The sequence below is a fragment of the Podarcis raffonei genome, chromosome 5 (assembly GCF_027172205.1).
Source record: "Podarcis raffonei isolate rPodRaf1 chromosome 5, rPodRaf1.pri, whole genome shotgun sequence".
NCBI lineage: Eukaryota > Metazoa > Chordata > Lepidosauria > Squamata > Lacertidae > Podarcis > Podarcis raffonei.
This window is the reverse complement of record NC_070606.1, coordinates 41,379,960-41,399,358: the sequence shown is the minus strand read 5'-3', so window position 1 is coordinate 41,399,358 and position 19,399 is coordinate 41,379,960. Positions and strand designations below refer to the sequence as shown.

The window sequence follows — 19,399 nt, the reverse complement described above, 5'->3', positions numbered from 1 at the left end:
CCTCGTTAACAGTCTTTGAAACTCAGATGTGTAAGCTAGGTGCCAAATGGCTCCTTAGAATAAGGTTACAGTCGCCAAAATGAAATATCTAGTTGCCATTTGGTGGCCAGACAGCTTGAAAACCATATTTTTCAATGTGACGTTTTGGTTCCTGAAATTTGTTCCAATTGTGTAGATAAAATATCATGGACAGAATTCTAGAGGATGTGCTGTCAGTGTGTGGAAACAGGCAAGATCCAAAGATCCCCAGGCATGGACCTCCAGGTGGTGGAGATGTCAGCTGCCATGCTGGGACCTGGGCATCTTCACCTGGTCACAAGTGGCTGATAGCCAGGTGCAAAATGCACCTGGCAAATTTCAAACACTGCACTTTGAAATTGCAAACGCTGCACCACAAAAACTGGTTGTCAGGGAGGATTCGGAGGAGCAATGGACAGAAGAAGCAGAACAGGAGCTCAGGGATGCTGGAGAGCCCTGCGACCACCCAGAGGCTTGGGGAAGGAAGTTTGGACTCAGGAAGGCAGGGGGTTTTCAAATCAGCACAGACAAGGAGGGAAATGAAACATAAGGATCAAAGACGTTTGGCATGGGAATCGTAGGAAGCCACTCCCCGAATCTGACTCAACGGGTTCGGGTGCGTAATTCTGAACTGTAGCTGTTTCTTGTGTATATGTAATAAATGTTACAAAAAAGGAGCAATGCAGAAGCGAGCTCCAGGTGGCTGGAAAGCCAAACAGGATGTTGATGTTTTGGGACTGTACCGTGGGAACAAGGGACAGTCTATTCAGTGCACTGAGCACAGGATGTTAGCTCAGAGTGTCACATGATATGTACTGGAAGTACATGGGAGGAGTTTTTTCTCTCTCTGCTGTTGGTGATGAGAGAGTGCAGTCACGTTTTCTCTGTACTGCTGGAAGGACAGAAATAAAGGCATGTAAATACATTTCTGTCTGTCTCTCTCCCCTCCCTGGGAATGGGAGGGGTGAAGTGGTGTGTTCTTCTCACGTTGAGAAGGATCGCCGATTGAGACTTCGCCTGGTCTTGCCGGGAGTCGCTGACAGGGAGGTCAACAAGGATTCAAGCCGGGCACCTGGAGGGTGGCCAATTCCTCTGACTTTTGGCTTGAATCAACAATAAAGACTGTCAATACCACGCTGACTGTGCTCTACTGCGAAGGGGAAATACCACCTTTACATTGGTGGTGTACACAACTCAGGTGCTATTGGAATGCAGTGGTTTGTCATCTGGAGTCTCCAGACTGAGTAAATGAAGGACTGCTATTCCAAAGATAACACAACAGAAACTGAGATTCTCTGTGGCTGAATAAAGCTTTAAACCACTAGTGGGGGACTTCGGGACCAGTGACCAAATGTAGCCCTTCAGACCCCATTGGGCCACACATCCCCATTGAGTGCTTTCGTCTGTCTACAATGTACTGTGATCAGGGTGGATTCGATTTAAATCAAATCAATTGAAATCACAATTGAAATCAAATCAATATAAATCATGATTTAAATCACTAGTCAGTAAGACTTTATATCATTTTTTTTACAGAAAGACTCACTCTTGCTGGTACCATCTTAATATTTACAACCAGAGGAAGGTTTCATTTTTGGAATAATAAAATTTCAGAGTAGTTTTCACAGTTATATAAAAAAATACTGATTTAGTTCTATTAGATCTACAAAGACAGATAATTATGAAATTATTGTGAGGTTTAATAAGTTAACTGTTTATATTTGGACAACTTTTCTGCTGTACTTTATTGGAAGGAGAAAAATAATCATTTCCTTAATAACAATTTATTTAACTAAAACAATAACATTATAGCATATGTATCCATATTTGTTAACTGATGTGGTTAAACAATTTTTTTTAAACCCTTAAGACTCAGTTTTAGCACACATGAAAAACTTAAAACAAATCTTTGTTTCCTGATGAATAGCCTTTGTAACTTAAGTAGAAATATATCTTTAGAAAATTTTTTCCTCCAAAAGCATTTTATTTAAAAAATCCAATTTAAATAAAAAAATCATATTTAAATTTTCAAAATCTGATTAAAAAAAACAACACACACATACATTGATTTTTATCCACCCTAACAGTGATTATGTTTTTTGCTTGCCTGGATAAAAGATAGAGTGGGTGTGTAGGAACCTCTTTGGTGAGGGTGAAACGTAGTCTCCCCCCCTCACACACACACACCTTTTGTTGCCTATGGCTACACCCATCATTGGTACGTGGCCCCTGGAAGATGGTTCATAAGGGAATGTGGCTCTCAAGATTAAAAAAAAAATTGAAGAGAGAGAGAAATATAGAGAGCCTCTGGTTCTCTATTAGGGTGTTATTGGCTTCAGTTATTTTACTCACTCTGCTATCTGTTGTTATGTTTTAAAAGCACGTGGTGTCGTCAGGTAACAGTTGCGCTTTCACTAATATTAGTCGCTGCTGAATTGTTGCTGTGATCTATCTATCCATCTATATGCTTGTCTATTTAGAGCTTGTTAGCTGCCCTGAGATAGAAGACATTTTAATAAGCACATTATAAAGGAAAACACTTCCCTGTGTATGGCAAAAAGCAATACTAGAGAAAACAAAAATAGAAAATGTATTCCTGTCCATGGAGCCCATTTTTACAACATGGTTACGGCTTGGTTAACTTGAGGCAGGAGGAGTAAAAATGTGTGATTTAAGTAAAAGATGTGGTTTAATGGGTGCTTCACTTAAGCTGCTTTAAACCTGTTGTCTTAGCCAGAGTTACATAAGTTGTGGGAGGCAGTTCTAAGCCTTGTGGATTCTATTTTTAAAATATTTCATATTTTGATGCAGATTTCCTTGTCCTCCTGTTACAGGTGTCATGACTCCAGTAGTGATCAAGAGTCTGAATCAGAGGCTAGAGAGCCTCCAGCTATGGAGCCAGACCTAGTTCAGGGCTCCGATCTTCCTCTTAGAGATGAGATAACCACAGACCTGGGAGATCCAGTGCCTCACCAGCCCAGTGGCACCTGGCACACACCAGGCCAGAACTATGGAACAGATGGGGGTGCCTGCCTACCTTCAGCCAGAGGGTTGACCCTTGAAGACTCAAAAGCAGAGTGGTCCAGCTCTTCATACTAAGTGGGTCACAAGAGTATTTCAACAGAGAACCCATGGGCCGCACTCCAAATTAAATTTCCCTATCCTAAATTAAACTGTTTACCATATATTTAATATTATTTGCTACACACAATCTGTTTCATTAAATATATATATAATTAAATGCACAATTAATTGATTTTTTTTTTTATTAAACACATTCAATACGCAAACAGGCGTATGCACTTTCATTAACAACGTAGAATAAGAAAGGATTTACTTACACGGTTTCAAAATTCCAAAAGGATATTATAGACAATAATTTCAAACTATTAAAGAAGGCATATAATATACTGTTGGAATGGGAAACCAAAAATGAGGAAGTCAGATCAGTAATGATTAAGTGGGCACAGGATGTAGGTCACAACATACAATTTGAGGACTGGATAAGACTTTGGAAAGTGGATTTGAAATTTACCGATTGTATATTGTTGAAGGAAAATTACATGAAAATGATGTACAGATGGTATATCACACCAGTAAAATTGGCCAAAATGTATAAAACAACTGTTGGAGGTATAAAGAAGGGGAAGGTACATTTTATCATATGTGGTGGGATTGCAAGATTATTTTTTTTAAAAAAACCTTTGTGGGAGTGAACTGTTTGCTTGGAGCTATCTGTGGTCCTGAAATATCTGCTCTGCCTTGCCCCTAGGGAACTGGCATCTGACCAGAGCATAGCACTAAGCATCACTATGCTAGCCCAGGGATATCCAGCATGATGCCTCCAGATGTTTTGAACCATAACCTCCCCTACTCCTGACCATTAGCCGGCTGGGGCCAATGAGGGTCCGAGTCTGCCACATCTGCAGGGCACCACAGTCAGTGACTAAACCTGAGCTAATCTCTCCTTTCTGTCCAACTGAACTGGGGAGTTTCTCCAGTGTATATCGTGAACCAATTCAAAAACATGCTGCATGACTCACATAATATGAAGGGTTATGTCCTTAAAACTTGTCCTTAAATTTTGCCTGATTGCTCAGCCAAAGTGAATGCAGGTTTCTTAAGAAGACCTGGGAATTATATCACCCCTCACTAATTTTTCTCGACTTCCTTCATATAGTGACAAGCTCACATCACACCAGAATTTGATGCTTCAAGTGTAGGTGTAATATAAGAAACTATCAGTAACAGTGAGAAAAATGTTTGATCCGCTTGCCCGGAGTGTGGAGGTGCTCTGGTAAGCAGTGCGCCAAGGGCACAGACCCTCTCTCCAAAGCTTTCAAATGTCCTGCCATTTTGAGAAAGTTAAAAAAAAAGAAAACAGTTGTCTCTTCAGCACAGCAAGGGACATTTACGCTTTCAGACATATTCTGCATATACCAGTGCAAATGAAACAGGACCCTCCCTAAGGTTTTTTCACATACGAAAGGAGGGAACAGATTGTGGGGTCCACAAAGGTTGGCTTGGCTTATTAGTCAGCTGTTGTTTGTGGCCTCCGAGTTGAAACAATTTAACTTGAGATTGTGAAGGGTGGGGTGTGTGGTTGATGTTATTCTATTCTGCTCTAAATTCTATAGCTTCCAGATGACCTGTTTATTGATCACTCCTTCTGATTTGTTTGCAGGGAGGCTAGATGCTAAGCAGCTGTGATCTCATACTTCCCAGTGCATTTTCCAGTCACTTTCCTTATCATAAGAAGTCTGGTTTTTTGGGGGGGGAGTGGGTTTGTTGCACAAGACTTCCCCATCAACTACAATTCCACAATGCGAATTTCCTGGTATGTAATGAAGTGCCTATACAGCACACCATCTTGAATAACAACTGGACTGACCATCAGAACTGTCTCTGATAAGACTCCAGACTCGCCGCTTTGCAAGAGGGATTCAATCACACACCACAAATTTAGGTTTGTGCAATTAAAGAGGATTTATGCACTCTGGTACAACAAACTTGCTTTTTTTTAAAAAAAACCACAGATTTCTGGCAGTAAGGAAAGTGATGGGCAAACAAATGCAGTCAGGAGGAATAGCGATGGACAGGAAGTCATGTCACCTCCACACAAACAAGTCCAAATTGATGCTCTGTTAACAGTGGACAGCATATAATCTCCACACAAGCTTTCCGTAAAGAAACTGGGATAAAGAAACAGGACATCTGGAAGCAACACAGGCCAACTAAGCTACAATGCTGATTCTCGCACAATTCATTTAGGCCTAACAGCATGAGCACAGTGATGTGGTGGTCACAAATGCATGCAGGAGCACAGCTCCTATTCCCTAAGAGCAAAAACAAAATAGATTTCTGCTTTCACCATCAGGAGCCATCATCTGACAACATAGACACCACATTGCAGAGCTCGTAAAAGCAAAAGCAAACTAGGTTGTTGTTTAGTGCATTTCTGTCCTGGTCTATCAACAGTACTGTCTCTCGGAACTATTGTGATGATAAAGGAATCATCCTTTTCAGTCCTCAAATTGGGCAAGGGTGTGGGGGGGGACCTATGCCATCCCCACCACCAGCATCTCCTTGTTGTATACCTTTCCCGAATGTCACATGTTTAGCATGAAGATCGACAGAGAGATTCTAACTGCACTTGGCTAAACAAGGCTAGAATCCTCCCTTCAGTCAGGAACCCTCATTGTGCAGGATTCTAACCACATTCAGCTGAACATGGTGCATGAGCAGACAAAGGAAGCAGGTCTTGCATGCACACCCCTCCACACTTTAAACCCACATGCATTGTTTTGAACACCTGAAGAGGGCTGTAAGTTATGCCATATTATATATCCAGCCCAGCCATCCCTAACCTGGTCTCTCTCCACAAGATGTTTTGGGCATCTGCTCCAGCCAGCACAGCCATATACTGAGGGAAGTTGAAGTCCAAAATATCTGTAGTGCACTAGGTTGAGGAAGGCTGTTATTGCCAAAGAAAGCTTGCAATAGTTGTCTTGCTCGATCCCCAAAAGAATCTGGGGACTTGTTCACGTGCTAATTCTCTCCACCAGGATTGTTCCTCTAGCAAGAGCAGAAGCAAGTCACAGACCAACAAGGTGCATTTTACCTCACCAGGTCAAGAAGAGCCCATCTTCAAATTAGCATGGGATCTCTCAGCTCACGAGTAACACTCAGTCTACCCATTAAGAGTAGCAGAAGAAGGAAGTTCTCAGTTCCATGGCTCACTCAGGATATGGGATAAACATGGGAGCCAATTAACATCTAAATTTATAGGTGTTCTGCATTTTTTTTTTCTTACAAGGTAATGGAAATGATCTTAGCATGCATTTTCAAGATCACTATATACAGGGTTCTTCTCACTTATTAAACTTATGAGGAATTAATAGTATTTTTATTTTTATTTTTTGAAAATCAGGAAAATGAGTTAAAACATTACACACACACACACACACACACACACACACACACAGGTTTTGCAACTATTTTAGGGGTGGAGGTGGGGAATACAGCTCAGTGTTTGCATGCAGAAGATCCCAGAGTTGATTTTCAGCATTTCCAAGTCGTCTGTCTGTGAGTGACTGCAGATCACCATAAACATTGAGCTAGATGTACCAATGATCAGAATAAGCAGGCTCTAATATGAAAAATGGTAATTTGAATCCAGCTCAGTGACACGACAAGAAAATGAAAGGGAAGGCTCTTGACGGGCAGAAAAGTTTTGTTTAGAGATTCCTAGGTATTAAAGTTGTTCAAAGATAATTTATAAATGAATTTACCAAACTAAAATAGAAGTGCAAATTGTGTAGCTTATTTCTAACACATTTATGATGTGATGATTTATTCAGGCACAGAATCTTACCGAGTATTCTATAAAGAAGGGTCTTTTAAATGAAGTGACCAGCAGATGTGAGACACTGGGCTGTTTTCCAACAGTTCTCCGATCAAACACAGTAAACACATCTAACTCCAAAAGCTATCTTGCAGGAAAATTTGCTACCACTCTAATACAGTTGTACCTCAGTTTAAGAACAACCCTGTTTATGAACTTTTTGGTTTACAAACTCCGCAAAACCGGAAGTAGTGTCCCGGTTTGCAAACTTTACCTTGGTCTAATAACGGAAGCCAAACAGTGGAAGAGCACCGGCGGCGGGAGGCCTCGTTAGGGAAAGTGCTCCTCGGTTTAAGAACAGACTTCCAGAACAATTAAATTCGTAAACCAAGGTACTACTGTATTAAAAATGATACAGGTAGGCAGCCGTGTTGGTCTGACACAGTTGATATATATAGAGAGAGAGAGTGTGTGTGTCCAGTAGCACCTTAGAGACCAACTAAGTTTGCTCTTGGTATAAGCTTTCGTGTGCATGGTATCTGAAGAACTGTACATGCACACAAAAACTTATACCAAGAACAAACTTAGATGGTCTCTAAGGTGCTACTGAACAATTTTTTAATTTTTTTATATAATAAAAATTATAGATGGCTGGGTCTTAGTGCTTATTCAGAGCGTTCAGAAACTAATGGCTTGTGTAGAGGTTCATTTTCTTTAGAAATTTATATTTCCTTTTGCACTCTAAACCTTCAGTGAGTTGGGTCCTGTAGGGCACCTGTGATTCAGTTTCTTTCTCAGCACTCTTTATCACAGAAACCAATGAACACTGCTAAAATATTAATAATGCATAGAAGGAATAATACCATTTAGCATTTACCAGTGCGTCCTGCTAATTCTGTATGGTAGTACCAGTTTAATGTAAGCAAATCCTGAGAGGACCTGTAGCATGCACAATCCAATTCTGTGCATGTTCCTCTAGGAATTCAGAAGGGTTTACTCCTGAGTAAATGTACACAGGCTTGCTGCAGCTTGCTCTTCCATTACTCAGCCCACCCTGCAAAGCCATGCACAGATTGTCAAGTGCACACAAGGAACAAGAAAAACGATAAACTATCACCACTTTTCACAATCTCTGAGTTGTGGCAGGATCTTGGTTTTACCCCTCCTTCAGAGGTGGTGGGGCTGGAAAGGGGAGCATGCAGTCTATATAGCCTAATCTCCATTATCAAAAGTGATCTATAGAGCCTAATCCCCATTACCAAATTTTCACAGCTCTCCTTGTTCCATAATCCTCTGCCGTTAACAGGTGCAAATGTCTAATCCTATTAGCCCCACCCCCATGGTTTTATCAAATTAAAAGAAAAGGACATAGAATTATAATATATAGATATAGGAGGCTTTATAATATAAAGTCTCCTATATCTATACAATGGTGATATTTGCATACTACCAGCTCCAGATTCTGCATCTGATACGGATATGCGACTTATTTATTTTTTAAGTTATGAATTGTATACGTTTGCGCTCAGAAGCCAATTTACAGGATGACAAAGGCATAAACCACAGACACAGAACCGTGCGGACACCATATGCCCCCTTCAGAGGCAGAAAACAAACCCCAATCTTCATTCACTCTTCTCATTCTTACAGAAACTGCCTCTTTGCCCGGCCATGCGCCCGCAATTGGCTACATCATTTCCGGGCAGTCTTGTCGGAGGCATCTCAAGCCCATCGATCCCCCCCCACTCCACAAAGCACTTCTGAGTTTCCTGCCATTTCACTTTCCACCTAAGTGCCGCCTTAGAGGGTCCCACGACGACCCTTTCCGGAGCGGAGTTCCTGAGCCGGACTCTTCCCTCGACATACATACACAGTCCACACGCGCCCTCCGCGCGTAAAAGGAAGGATGGGCAGTGTTTGAAAAGCAGAAAGGGAGAAGAAAAGGGCTGCTCTTACTCACCATCCTCCTTCTCGTCGAAGACGGGTCTCTTGGAAGACGAGGAGGAAATGCTGGCTCCCATCCTCTTCTTCCATTTGCTCCAGTGAAACATTGGCGAAGGAGGCGCCAGGGCATTCCCTACCAAAGTCCCGGGAAGCTGGGCGAGCCGGGCGCGGCGGCGAGACGGCACGGGAGAGCACCTTCAAGATGGATCTGGGGTGTGTGAGAGGAGAGAGGGCGCGCGTGTGTTTGTGCGCCTGTGTGCAACGTGTCTGAGGGGCTCTTCTTCCCTGCCAGCCGCTTGCTTCTTTCTCTCTCCGTCTCTAGTCTCTCGCTTTTGTCTGCGCGGCGCGCACCCCCAGGGCCCTGGGGGAGGGAGAAGAGGAGCCAAGTGCCCGCTCTTTTTGGGCGCCTCCTTCCCGATCTGGAGAGAAGGGGGTCCCTTCTACTCCCCGTCAGCCTCTGGGGGAACGGAGAGAGACGGGAGCGCCTCTTCAGCTTCAATCGCTCTCTCTCCCTCTCTGAACACACGATCGAAATCGCCCTGGTTTTGTTCAAGCAACACGCCTCTCTCCCCCTCCCCCTGCCTCACCAGAGCTCTGGGCTTTCCCCGCGCAAAGACGCTGCTGGAGACGAGGCGCGCCCCCGGAGCGGTCGGGGTTTTGTGTTCCGCGGCGCGGGTGCGCGTTTACAACGGCGAGACTCGCGAGCCGCTTGCCCTCAACTCCAGGGAACGCGAGACTCGCCACTTCCCGGCTAGGTGGCGCTCGAGTCGTGCCAACGTGGGGATTACCTTTCACCTTCTGAGATCATCCGAACGCAGCTCGCTGGAGGAGGTGGCAGTTTGGAGATGGTGGAGGGTGAGGTGGCATTAGGCTACGCTAGTTGCCCATGCCCGACTCCAGATTGCCCTGCTTGTTCGCCTCAAAGCAAAAATAAATGCCAGCAGAGTAAAAATTGTATCCAAACAGGATGAGGAGGGGAAGTTTATTATTATGCAAAGGGGAGGGGACATTTCTCTTGTGTTCCCGCCCCCCTTTTGTTGTTTAAAGGCTTTGGCTGTTGTTGTTAAACTAAGATCTCTTTGAGAGTGTTTTCTTTTCTTGGTCTACAATAACCTGGAGAAAAAGGGAAAGGGGTTTGATTATGGGGTGCTCACAGAAAAAGAATGCCATCAAATGACCTCCAGAATACGCCCAAGTTTCCTCAAGGGCCATTGGAGGGTGACTGGTCACTTCCCGATTGAAATTGCTCTTCCAAGTGGTCCATGCAAAATGCACCGGGATGGAGAGGAATGGTGCCAGAACCTGACATCCTTGGGCAGTTGTTGGAGCCACAGTGTCTAGGCAGGGCCCATTGTTGATGCCTGCCCAGTGACCTTTTAAAAACATTTCCCATGCTTTGAGCACCACTTGGTGATTGGAGTCAACTGCCAATTTAATTTAACACCAGGTGCCAGACATGATCAGTGTGGTGTAGTTGTTAAGAGCGGTAGATTTGTAATCTGGTGAACTGAGTTTGCGTCTCCGCTCCTCCACATGCAGCTGCTGGGTGACCTTGGGCTAGTCCCACTTCTCTGAAGTCTCTCAGCCTCACTCACCTCACAGAGTGTTTGTTGTGGGGGAGGAAGGGAAAGGAGAATGTTAGCCGCTTTGAGACTCCTTCAGATAGTGATAAAGCAGGATATCAAATCCAAACTCTTCTCTTCTCAACAGGAGGCATGGTGGGAAATTAAAAGGTCAGGCAACCTCAGTCATCTGAAGCTGCTCAGAGATGCTGCTATATTGCTGATTATTGTTTTATTTAATTTGCACATGCTGTAGAAGGGAGTGAGTGGCAGATGGGTCTTGTCAACCTGGGAAGGTAAGTCGAAGTCCACCTAGGAGAAGGAAAACTCTGATCCTAAACCTCCACTGCCAGATATCTTCGGGAGAAGAAAAGTCTACGGAGTAAACCCTACGCAAATCCAGAGTGGAGTCCCTAAGACAGTTGAATGGCGCCCAGTACGCCTCCTTCTGGCAACACGTGCAGCCAAGCTGGTGCAAAACATATTGCTCTGCTTTCCTTTGGACCACATCAGCGAGGCTGAGAGGAGGTCTTATCGTCTGGACAGCCCAGGTCTTCTATACACATAGCCCAAGCTTCTGTGGGGGGCAGGTAACTGCAGTGCTGCTAATGCAATGGTTTAACTTCCCCCTGGAGGTGCACTCGATTGACTCTCGAGACAGATGCCAACAACAATACCACTTCATATATTTAAAATATATCTAATACCTTGTGGTCTGCCCAACATCTCTGCGATTCATTCGGATAAAAATCCAATGAAAAAGTAAATAAACTTTGGCTTAAGTTCATAACTTATTATCAATACATGTAAACCCATAGACAGCTTTTCAGCATGTGCAGAGTGTCATTATTACTAGTGATTGATCCACAACTCGCACACTTCTGGGATTTGGAGAAAGGGCCTGCAGGAGAGTTTGAGCTGAACACCATCTCTTAAACATGCCACTCCTCTCCACAACCACCCACCATTCCACCCAGTAATATCAGAACACCCAGGACTACAGTCAGATTCTATATTTGTTCCTGCCATTTTAAAAAAAAACAAATTTCAAAGAACTGAATCCATCACTGTGTTTTAAAACCGAAAATGGCAAAAACAACATCAGCAACAACAACCACTCTAAAATCATCATTTTGGATAATTGCATATTGTAGACAATTTAGTGTTCTATAAACTTTAAACAATTCTTTCAGTAGGCTGGATAAGCACTTTATAAAAAAAACACACACCCAAATGTGCATTGCTTTCAATTAGAACTGCTAATTAATTCACAGCGGTTTTCTCCTCTTATTTAATTGTTCATTTAAACTGTGTGCTGTGCGCTGAAAAAGACAAAGGGTGGGGCTTTAGGAAAGTGGGTTTGAGTTTAATGCATATTCTGGACTTCTTCATTGGTATGGTATTGCATATAATGCATTTAGTTCTTTGGAAACTCATACATAAATAACACAACAAAGATGAAAGTTGCATAATGGATACATAATTTCCCAAGCAGCAAGAATCAGAAGGTCCTAAATTACATGATGCTTTCATTGTGCAAAAGAAAAGATGTGCAGACTTCCTTTCAAATTACCGGTGCTGTGATTTTCGGGGGCTTCAGAGACACCAACAGACAGTGCAGGTAATGAACATTTAAAGTCTTGTGGCTCCCTCAAAGAAGTTGTGTGCATCTTTGTAGGTGCAGTCAGACGTAATCCACATGGACTTACTCCCATGTAAGTGTGCCTAGGCTTGCAGCTTTCCTTATTTTCTACATTACGTTTACTGGCATTATAGCCAAGTTTCAAAAATTACATCAGAGCTCTCTGAATTCCTGGTGTGCCATTAGCACTTCAAGAGAAATGTGATCCGTACAACTATCAGAACAAATTTCAGAGGGGTAGTGTTGTGCTAATGCATGGCAGCAAAATCACCCAAAAGCCATGCAGCAGTTTCAAGAGTAGCGACGTTATTGTAGATTAAGCTTTTGTGGAAGAGAATTCTCTTCATCAGATGCATGAAGCATTATCCTGAATTAGCAGATTGTTTACATGACTCATAAAAGCAGAACGACCCACAGCGCCACCCACGTCCCTTGCAAATGAGTATAACCATAGAATTGTAGGGTTGGAATGGGTCCAAGGGTCATCTAGGCCAACTCCCTGAAATGCAGGAATCACAATGTTAGAATCCTTGACAGATATTCACAGACCCTCCAAGTGTCCCTGTTTTCCAGGGACATCCCTGATTTAGATAAACCGTCCTGGTTTTTTATTTGATCCTGGAATGTCCCACTTTTCCTTAGGATGTCCCTATTTTCATTGGAGAAATGTTGGAGGGTATGGAGTTATCCAACCACCAAGCTGTCTGAAGGCAATCCTGTATAGGGAAGTTTTTTAAATGTTTAATGTTTTATCATGTTTTTATGTATGTTGGAAGCTGCCCAGAGTGGCTGGGGAGACCCAGTAAGATGTATGGGGTGTACATAGTAAAATTATCATTATGGAATGGAACGTCCATATTTTCATTGGAGAAATTTTGGAGATTATCCAACTTCTGTTTAAATACCTTCAATGTAGAAGAATCCACTGCCGTCCAATGGAGTCTGTTTCACTGTTGAACAGTTCTTGCTGTCCTGAAGATTGCAGCCTTAATCCAGGAAAAGCTTTTGTAAAGATAAGGGGAGGGCCATGAGCAATCTCATCTGCTTATTCAATTACCTTAGATGCATTTTTAATGTAATTGGGTGTACAATAGTTGCTGCAGAGACACTGCAGTGAAAATAGGAAGAGAGGAGAACTAAAATAAAGGCTACAGTCCCATGGGCAGTTTCTTGGAATCTCCGCTGAGCTCTATGGGATTTACATCCAAGTACACAGACATAGGCTTGGATTTGGGAAAATCCTGGGAGTTTGTGGCGTTCTGTTATCTCTACGTCTGTATAAGATGTTTGTCCTGGACAGGACCCAGTAGCTGAGGAGACAGAGGAATGAGGCAGGAAAAAATGTCTCATTTCTCATGGATAAAACAGTAGATGACCCTCAGAGTCCCTTTCAACCCTAAAATTCTATGATTCTATGGCTCTAAAATTATCTTTTTTGGAGGTGTCTCTCTACCAACCTCTCTGTTTCTCTGTTCTTTATTTGGTTTGGGTAGTCCATCAATCTATTCTGGATGTTTTAAAGGGGGGAGGGGACATACCAAAACCTGCTATTTTTAGAGTGATTGATACCTTATTTCTTGCCAGAAGTGAATAACTGCAGTACAGAACTTCAGAGGGTGCTGAAACTTTTCCTGCAATGGAGATGTAGTGATGAAGGAAAAACTTTTCCCCAAGCTCCATCAGATGAGCTTATTCTGTTTGTCACTACACCTGATAGAGGTCCAGAGCCTCTGTCAGGATGAAATTGAACCAATCCTCTTTTCCCCTTTATTTTTTTAATGCACTTTGTTCACTATTCCATTTTAGTTATCCTTCAGCAGCTCTCAGAACTATGCCTGGCTTGGAACAGTGATGGGATGGTGACATTTTAAAAGCGAGCTTGTAATTTAAAGCAAGCTCGTAATTATAACTGAAATATAGAAGAAAACACTTTCTTGGTGATATTGATGCTGTAAGTTTTCAATAAAGGACTTCAACTGACAATTCATTGTATGCCAAATGAGTGTTTTCAAAGCTGAATGCTTGAGAACTCCAAGCTCTTGGAAGCCCAGAAGAACAATAAACTCTAATTAAAATAATATCACAGGCTGCCTTCTATACATGTGCCTGATCTTCACATTTCTCAATTCCCTTTTGCTAACACCAGAAAGATTCCCAAGAAATGCTACTGACTTGTTTTCTTTCCTCCAGCATTGTCAACAGACCAAATAATTTTAACCAACATGGAGTGCTTTTGAATAATGATGCAACTAGGGCTGGAACTCAGGGCTGATGTCCACAGCCCTGTAAACTAGGGGACACCCAAATGACCATCACAATGCTAGAAATACCACATTGCTCTTTGAAGCACACCATCCAAAAATTAATCCCTGGTTTTGTTAATATAAGGACTACCATATTTCCCTTCACGTCTGCTTTCTGCCTGCCCCAGAACCTGTGTGTTTTGTTTAAGGGTTACAAGGTTGGACCAGATGAGACTCAAGGTGCCTTTGAACTCTACAGTTCTATGATTCTAAGACAATGGGAGCAGACATTGGTTCTCTATAATAGAATCCTAGGGGTATTACCTGGTACCTCTAGCATCTGAGAAGGGCTTATGTAGCTTGCAATCTCCACCTTAGATTTGAGTCTACAAGCTAACCTCATAATTACAGTATCTAGACTAATTATTGCATTCCCGAGCCCCCTCCGCACCCCTCCACTCCCTGCTTTTTGAAACAACCAGTTGGATGAAAAGTTCTTCAGAGCTCAAAAGCTTGCTACGATTTTATGACATCTTGGTTGGTCCAAATAAATATATTGCCCACCTGTGGATTTTGGGTTTGTTCTTATGGGCAAACCTTTTGCAGCAGATGCTTGGTAAATACAAATTTCTTTCTCCCTTTCCCATCAGGGGATGGGAGAACAGCCCTGGCACATGTCAAGGGAGGGTCAGCCCACCAGGTGAGTTGTCCTGCTCACCTGACAAAGTCAGCCCACAGGGTTGGCCTAGGTAAAAATATGGCTCTCATAGCCGAAAAATTTCTCCATCCTGGATATATACAGTATGTTGCATGATTAGGCAGTTTGAGGCCATCACCTCAGGTAGCTGACATTTCATTCAAAGATAGGGTAATGATTTCTGATTGTCATGGAAGCAAAAATATTCCCGACAGCTCTTGCATTGTAATTATTTACTTGGGGGAGGGGGAGTGTTGTTTGTTTGGTACAAATTTCTGTTCCTATAATTGGAAGCAGCATTATATTCTCTTTTGCTGCTAATGAAAATTGCCTTTGCAACACGAACGCTCTTCCTTATAAAACGGCAAATGTTGTAAAACATGTTTATTGTGGCGATAAAAACATTGTGTGAGTAGTACAACTGTGACATTCTGGCTCTTAAGAAAGCAATATTTACTAAACGTAAAATGTCAACATATTTAGGCAGCATTTAAAAATAGACAGTGTTTGCAATCTGTACAACTAATATACCTTTTAGATGAACATGGAAGCTACTTCCCATGCAGGGCAAAGTGGGTTTGTATGTGCATGTGCATGTGTGTGTGTCTGTGTGTTTAAGTGGGGTTCAGTGGTGCCTTCGACACCTGCAAGCTGGGGCACCTGGTTTTTGCTGATGCTCCTTACTTAATTTAGCCTTCCACCCCCCCCCCAGAAGAAAGTTGCACACTAGGTATCAGAATAGGTATCAGGGATTGGCAAAGATCAGTTGCCCCAACTTGCACAAGTGGAAGCACTTTTTTCTAAAGCAAAGCCATCATTTAATATAACCAACCTATTAGAAATACATGCACAAGATATTGATGCGCACAACCCATTACTTTCAAGGGAAGTAATAGTACCACTGTATTCTGCTCTGGTCAGACCTCACCTGGAGTACTGTGTCCAGTTCTGGGCACCACAGTTCAAGTAGGACACTGACAAACTGGAACATGTCCAGAGGAGGGCAACCAAAATGGTCAAAGGCCTGGAAACGATGTCTTATGAGGAACGGCTAAGGGAGCTGGGCATGTTTAGCCTGGAGAAGAGGAGGTTAAGGGGTGATATAATAGCCATGTTCAAATATATAAAAGGATGTCACATAGAGGAGGGAGAAAGGTTGTTTTCTGCTGCTCCAGAGAAGTGGACACGGAGCAATGGATCCAAACTACAAGAAAGAAGATTCCACCTAAACATTAGGAAGAACTTCCTGACAGTAAGAGCTGTTCGACAGTGGAATTTGCTGCCAAGGAGTGTGGTGGAGTCTCCTTCTTTGGAGGTCTTTAAGCAGAGGCTTGGCAACCATATGTCAGGAGTGCTCTGATGGTGTTTCCTGCTTGGCAGGGGGTTGGACTCGATGGCCCTTGTGGTCTCTTCCAACTCTATGATTCTATGATTCTAACCCCAGTCTCCAAGCAGTGTAGAGGTTCCTGCACTTATTCAGGTTTTGTTTCCACAGTCAGCAGAGACTGTGGGTGTTTTTAGAAAATATAGTTTTATTTACACACACATACACACACACAACACCTGAGAACAGGATGGAGAGCAGGCATAGGCAAACTCGGCCCTCCAGATGTTTTGGGACTATAACTCCCATCATCCCTGACCACTGGTCCTGTTAGCTAGGGATGATGGGAGTTGTAGTCCCAAAACATCTGGAGGGCTGAGTTTGCCAATGCCTGATGGAGAGTATCACAGCATTAGCGCCCCAACAGATCTTGCTTCCCCAGTGGTTTCCAGAGAAGCTGCTGAAGGCTGAGCACAGAGCAAGGCAAGTCTTTGTGTCTCTGTGTCATCCAACTTCAAGCCCCACACCAACCCTATTGTTCTCCAAGTACTAGCTAGGTGAGTGGCATGGTGGAAAGGCCCACTCATTTGTTCTATGGCACAGAGCAACTTATTTCGATGTGCAAAATTGTGCTACTTAAACAGCCAGCCAAAAGGAACTAGTTTGGCAAGCTTCCCGTTATGCATTCTACCCCCAGAGATGCAGCATACAAATGCCTGCTTGCCACCTTATGGGACTCAAATATAAAATGCACATTAAAAAAAAATCAACAAGAAAATAAAATATTATCATGAGCATGTAACATACCTGCTGCTGCTTTGCCAATCCTGCCAATGGTAGTTCATGGCAGGCAGCCACTATCAAAGCTCAGGATTAACAACCTGCAGCTACACTAAGAGACACCCAATATGGCTTCAGCAGCAACCTCAGCTTTTGTAGCTAGAGGGAATCAGGGCCCCACCCACCCAGGCCAAGAGCAAAAAGGTCATAGGAACATTGCATGCATGGATTAAGGGGAAGTGCTTATGGGGAAGAGGGAATGGCTAGCGGGTAGTTTTGAACCCCTATTTCTTCTTAGAAATTAGCCACCGGGCAAAAAATAACATATTAAGGGACAAGAAAGTGTACAAAGCATGCACCTGGAAGGGTCCTAGTGAATTTTTGGCTTTCATGGGTTTTCTAAGAATGCATTTAAAACACACCGGTGTGACTTTGGAAGGTTTATCCATTTCTTTTCATAGTAAACTGAGGTGGGAAATGGCCTTCAGATCAGCTTACATTTTCACATCTGAGCAAGCAAGCAATTCCTTTGGAAAACAGCGCACATCGCACTTCATGTTTCCTGCCACTGGTGTTTCTGAAAATAGTGCCAGTTCTATCTTAGAAGGCGATAATAGTGACAGCTCTTTGCCTGCTCTTTAATTAATACTATTATATCCATCTGCAGAGGTCACAGCCAAAAATGAGAACTCTATCCACAATATATTGTCACATACCATCCCCAAGCAGCGAGAGACTCCAGGGGTCTACAGTTTGCTTACAGTTCTTATGCATTATTTCTTAAGGCTATTTGAAAAGCAGAGGCGGCATATATGTGAAAACTGTTGTGAAGACAAGCAAGGTGTTGCTTACTCACAGCAGTTCTGTCCTTTTATTTACTGTAGGTAACCAATTTCTTTAAGTAATCTGGTTTCAAGTTGTTCAGGGCTTTCTTTATAGGTTAACAACAGTACCTTGAAGATGACTCAATAGCTAATAGGCAGCCAATGCAGGTTCTTCAGGACAGGTGTAATATATGCACAACCAGGAATTCATTTCAGCACCCTGGACACCTGATGGCAGTCCCACATAGCATGCATGACAGTAATCCAATTGGGACTCATGACGTTACCAGGCACCAGGGTTTTTTTCCAGCCAGAACTCAGTTCTGGCACCTCTCAGGTGGGTGCTGTTGCATTCTAAGAGAATGTGGGAGGTGTTCATGGTAAGTTTTGGCACCTCTTTTTCAAGAAAAATAGCACTGCCAGGCACAAACCAGTGTCTAAGCCAGGCTTCCTTAACCTCGGCCCTCCAGATGTTTTGAGACTACAATTCCCATCATCCCTGACCACTGGTCCTGCTAGCTAGGGATCATAGGAGTTGTAGGCCAAAAACATCTGGAGGGCTGAGGGTGAGGAAGCCTGGTCTAAACTATCCCTAGCATAGCACACAGCTGAAGAGATAAGGACTACTTACTACACTGAATGCTACTGTTTTTAATAAATACTTTAATAAAGTATCCACAATTACTTACTGGTGACTGTAGCACCCACAAGACAAACAATCGTGTTGCAGAGTAGCTTAAATGTCTCCAAATTGCTACTTGGTTTGCAGTGCATGTTGCTCCTGTTACATTTTAATCCATGTTTCACTTGAAACCATGTTTCACTGACTAAACAAATGAGTGACAGGAATGAATTTATACACGAGAAATTGCTACAGTATATAACAGCCTGTTCTTACATCACTCTGCACATTAAAATATAAGAGTTTTCCCGTTTTCAGATTTAGTTTTAGTTACCTAATCAAATGCCTAAACAGTTTAAACCTAAACTGCTACACACTCCATGCCACAGGTATATTGGGAAGAATAGGCAAAGGGACCCCTGACCGTTAGGTCCAGTCACAGACGACTCTGGGGTTGCGGCACTCATCTCGCTTTATTGGCCTAGGGAGCCGGCGTACAGCTTCTGGGTCATGTGGCCAGCATGACTAAGCCGCTTCTGGCAAACCAGAGCAGCGCACGGAAATGCTGTTTACCTTCCCGCCGGAATGGTGCCTATTTATCTACTTGCACTTTGACGTGCTTTTGAACTGCTAGGTTGGCAGGAGCAGAGACCAAGCAACGGGAGGTCACACCGTCACGGGGATTTGAACCACTGACCTTCTGATTGGCAGCATGCATGAGGCAAAGTGAGGCGACCACCTCAGGCAACAGGATCTACGGGGGCAGCAGATCCAGCCTGCAAGGAATGCATTGCCTGCTGCTGACACAATGGCAGCAATGACTACAGTGCACTCCTTGGAGGCTGGATCTGCTAGTTCCTTGGCAGCCCCTCCCAAGATGCCATCTCTACAGCGACGCC

General features: G+C 43.2%; 1 protein-coding gene and 1 long non-coding RNA gene across 4 annotated transcripts in view; one reads left to right on the top strand and one right to left on the bottom strand.

Moving 5' to 3' along the window:
• Window positions 1–9,536, bottom strand: part of STK32C (serine/threonine kinase 32C) — a 158,397-nt gene extending 148,861 nt beyond the window's left edge. The window contains exon 1 of one of the 3 annotated variants that reach the window (XM_053388819.1): window positions 8,823–9,536. In XM_053388819.1, coding sequence (XP_053244794.1) covers window positions 8,823–8,913 — 91 coding nt within the window. In that variant the 5' untranslated portion in view covers window positions 8,914–9,536. Of the gene's footprint in view, window positions 1–8,403; window positions 8,425–8,822 lie in introns of those variants that run through there. The other 2 variants (XM_053388820.1, XM_053388821.1) reach the window with 2 other exon arrangements.
• Window positions 1–19,399, top strand: part of LOC128414096 (uncharacterized) — a 270,502-nt gene that overhangs the window by 160,277 nt on the left and 90,826 nt on the right. The window lies entirely within an intron of this gene.